The sequence below is a fragment of the Bidens hawaiensis genome, unplaced genomic scaffold (genome assembly GCF_021521415.1).
Source record: "Bidens hawaiensis isolate Kalapana, Puna unplaced genomic scaffold, B.hawaiensis_p1.1 tig00024894_1, whole genome shotgun sequence".
In the NCBI taxonomy this organism is placed as follows: Eukaryota; Viridiplantae; Streptophyta; class Magnoliopsida; order Asterales; family Asteraceae; genus Bidens; species Bidens hawaiensis.
In genome coordinates this window covers 270,647-272,361 of record NW_027493953.1, presented here as the reverse complement: position 1 = coordinate 272,361, position 1,715 = coordinate 270,647, and the positions used below count along the sequence as shown (strand labels likewise).

At 35.2% G+C, this 1,715-nt stretch overlaps 1 protein-coding gene across 1 annotated transcript; it reads right to left on the bottom strand.

Annotated features, from left to right (window-relative positions):
- Positions 1-305: 305 nt before the first annotated feature.
- LOC143570369 (uncharacterized) lies at positions 306-1,174 on the bottom strand. The gene is made up of 3 exons (XM_077056034.1): positions 971-1,174; positions 690-863; positions 306-596 (listed from the first exon to the last, which is right to left on the bottom strand). Exons 1-3 carry the CDS (start codon positions 1,172-1,174, stop codon positions 306-308), a joined length of 669 nt encoding a protein of 222 aa, XP_076912149.1.
- Positions 1,175-1,715: the final 541 nt, after the last annotated feature.

The following is a 1,715-nucleotide window of genomic DNA, read 5'->3' as shown; positions in this document are numbered from 1 at the left end:
AATCAGTCTTGATAAACTTCATCGCGGAAAATGATCTTTCGACGGTAGCTGTTGCAACCGGCAAGACCAAATCCAACTCAACTAGTCGATTGACGAGGTCATATGTGATGCAGGAGCATCGGTCCATTAAGTCGGCCAGGCCCAAATGTTTATTTTCATTTATAATTGAATGTTAGGGTTTATTGTTTAATTAGTTTTTGATTAAGTTTTATATTAAAAGAACATTGTTCTTGAACCATTGGCTCGATTTTATCGTCTTTGTTAATCATGAGTCTCTCGAGCCATTGATCGCTTCCGAAACTGCATCAATATGTAATATGATATTTCATCTGAACCATTTTCTTTGCAAGTTCTCTGATATCATGAAGACCGGAAAAAACTTCATTGCTTGTCATATTTGAAATGTACCGATCAAGTTGTGTCCTTAGTTGACCAAGCTCAAAGCCACTAAAATCATCAGAATATAACTCTGCAAGCCGTAGTAACTTCTCACGGTCAAAAGTTTGAAATGAGTCTCTAGGGTTAAGACATGTAAGCAACTCCGAGTTTGCCTTAGTAAAACGCTCATTCATTTCATTAAGAAGAAGATCAACAACCTAGAATCATGTGGAAATAAAATATATAAAGTTTTCTAGCAAAAAATGGTATAAGTTGAAGTTTGTTAACAAAAATAAATAAGAATAAGGAACCTGATAAAAAATATCGGCGCGACAACGATGGAGATATGTCTGTGGCTCAGCATCAATTGTCCTTCTAACTCGCCCTGGAATGACGTCTTCCATATTAGGCATTTTAATTTCATTTTTAGAACAAAATGTGGTGACTTCATTCATTAGCTCCTCCCAGCCATCATCCCTGTATTTCTTTATATCATATTTCATATCTTCAATCAATCGAACAACATTACCAATATTTTGATTTTTCAACTGTAGGGCTTGTGACAGTCATTTGTCTTTCTTAATAAGTTTACCATTAAATGAGCACTAAAGACAAACTCAAAGTTTTCTATTTTCTCAGCCATACCAAGCGCAATGCCTCGAGTTTTTGCATGATCAGTGCCCTCTCTTGACAAAACAATAAGCACTTCTCTCACTGGTTTCCACAAGTCTAAAAGTCGAAGTATAGTTTTAAGATGGGAACCCCAACGAGTGTCACCGGCTCGGGCTAAACTCATTTCTTGGTTTTTACCTTTTCCTATACATACTTCACCCGTCTCAATTCGTTTCACAAAATCATCATGTTGTTTTTTTCAAATCAAATCTTTCCTTTTACATGAAGCTCCATCAATATTCACAATCTTTGTAAGGTAATCAAAAAAAGAACTTACAGTGCATATTCAGATGACGTGGCCACTACTACCAAATGTAACTGATGTGCAAAACAATGTATATAAAATGCACACTTATATTCAGCTAAAATTTTTTGCTTCAATCCATTTAGCTCCCCACACATATTGAAAGCTCCATCATAACCTTGACCTCTAATTTTAGACATTGTTAAATTATTTTTTGCAAAAAAATTATCAATAGCACTTTTTAGAGATGATGCACAAGCGTCGATAACATGCACTACCCCAACAAACCGTTCAATCACTTCTCCAACATCATCCACATGTCTCAAAACACTGCCATTTTCTCTTTTATAGAACAATCACGAGACTCGTCAATTAAAATAGAAAAAACTTATCTTTAATCTCGTTCACGATAATCTTTCTT

Excerpts from the sequence above, each read along its gene's own strand:
- LOC143570369 (XM_077056034.1), bottom strand. The coding sequence starts at position 1,174 with ATGAGTTTAGCCCGAGCCGGTGACACTCGTTGGGGTTCCCATCTTAAA. Across the intron at positions 864-970 it reads TCTTTAGTGCTCATTTAATG|AAATACAGGGATGATGGCTG; the intron begins GTAAACTTATTA and ends TATGATATAAAG. Across the intron at positions 597-689 it reads GCGCCGATATTTTTTATCAG|GTTGTTGATCTTCTTCTTAA; the intron begins GTTCCTTATTCT and ends ACATGATTCTAG.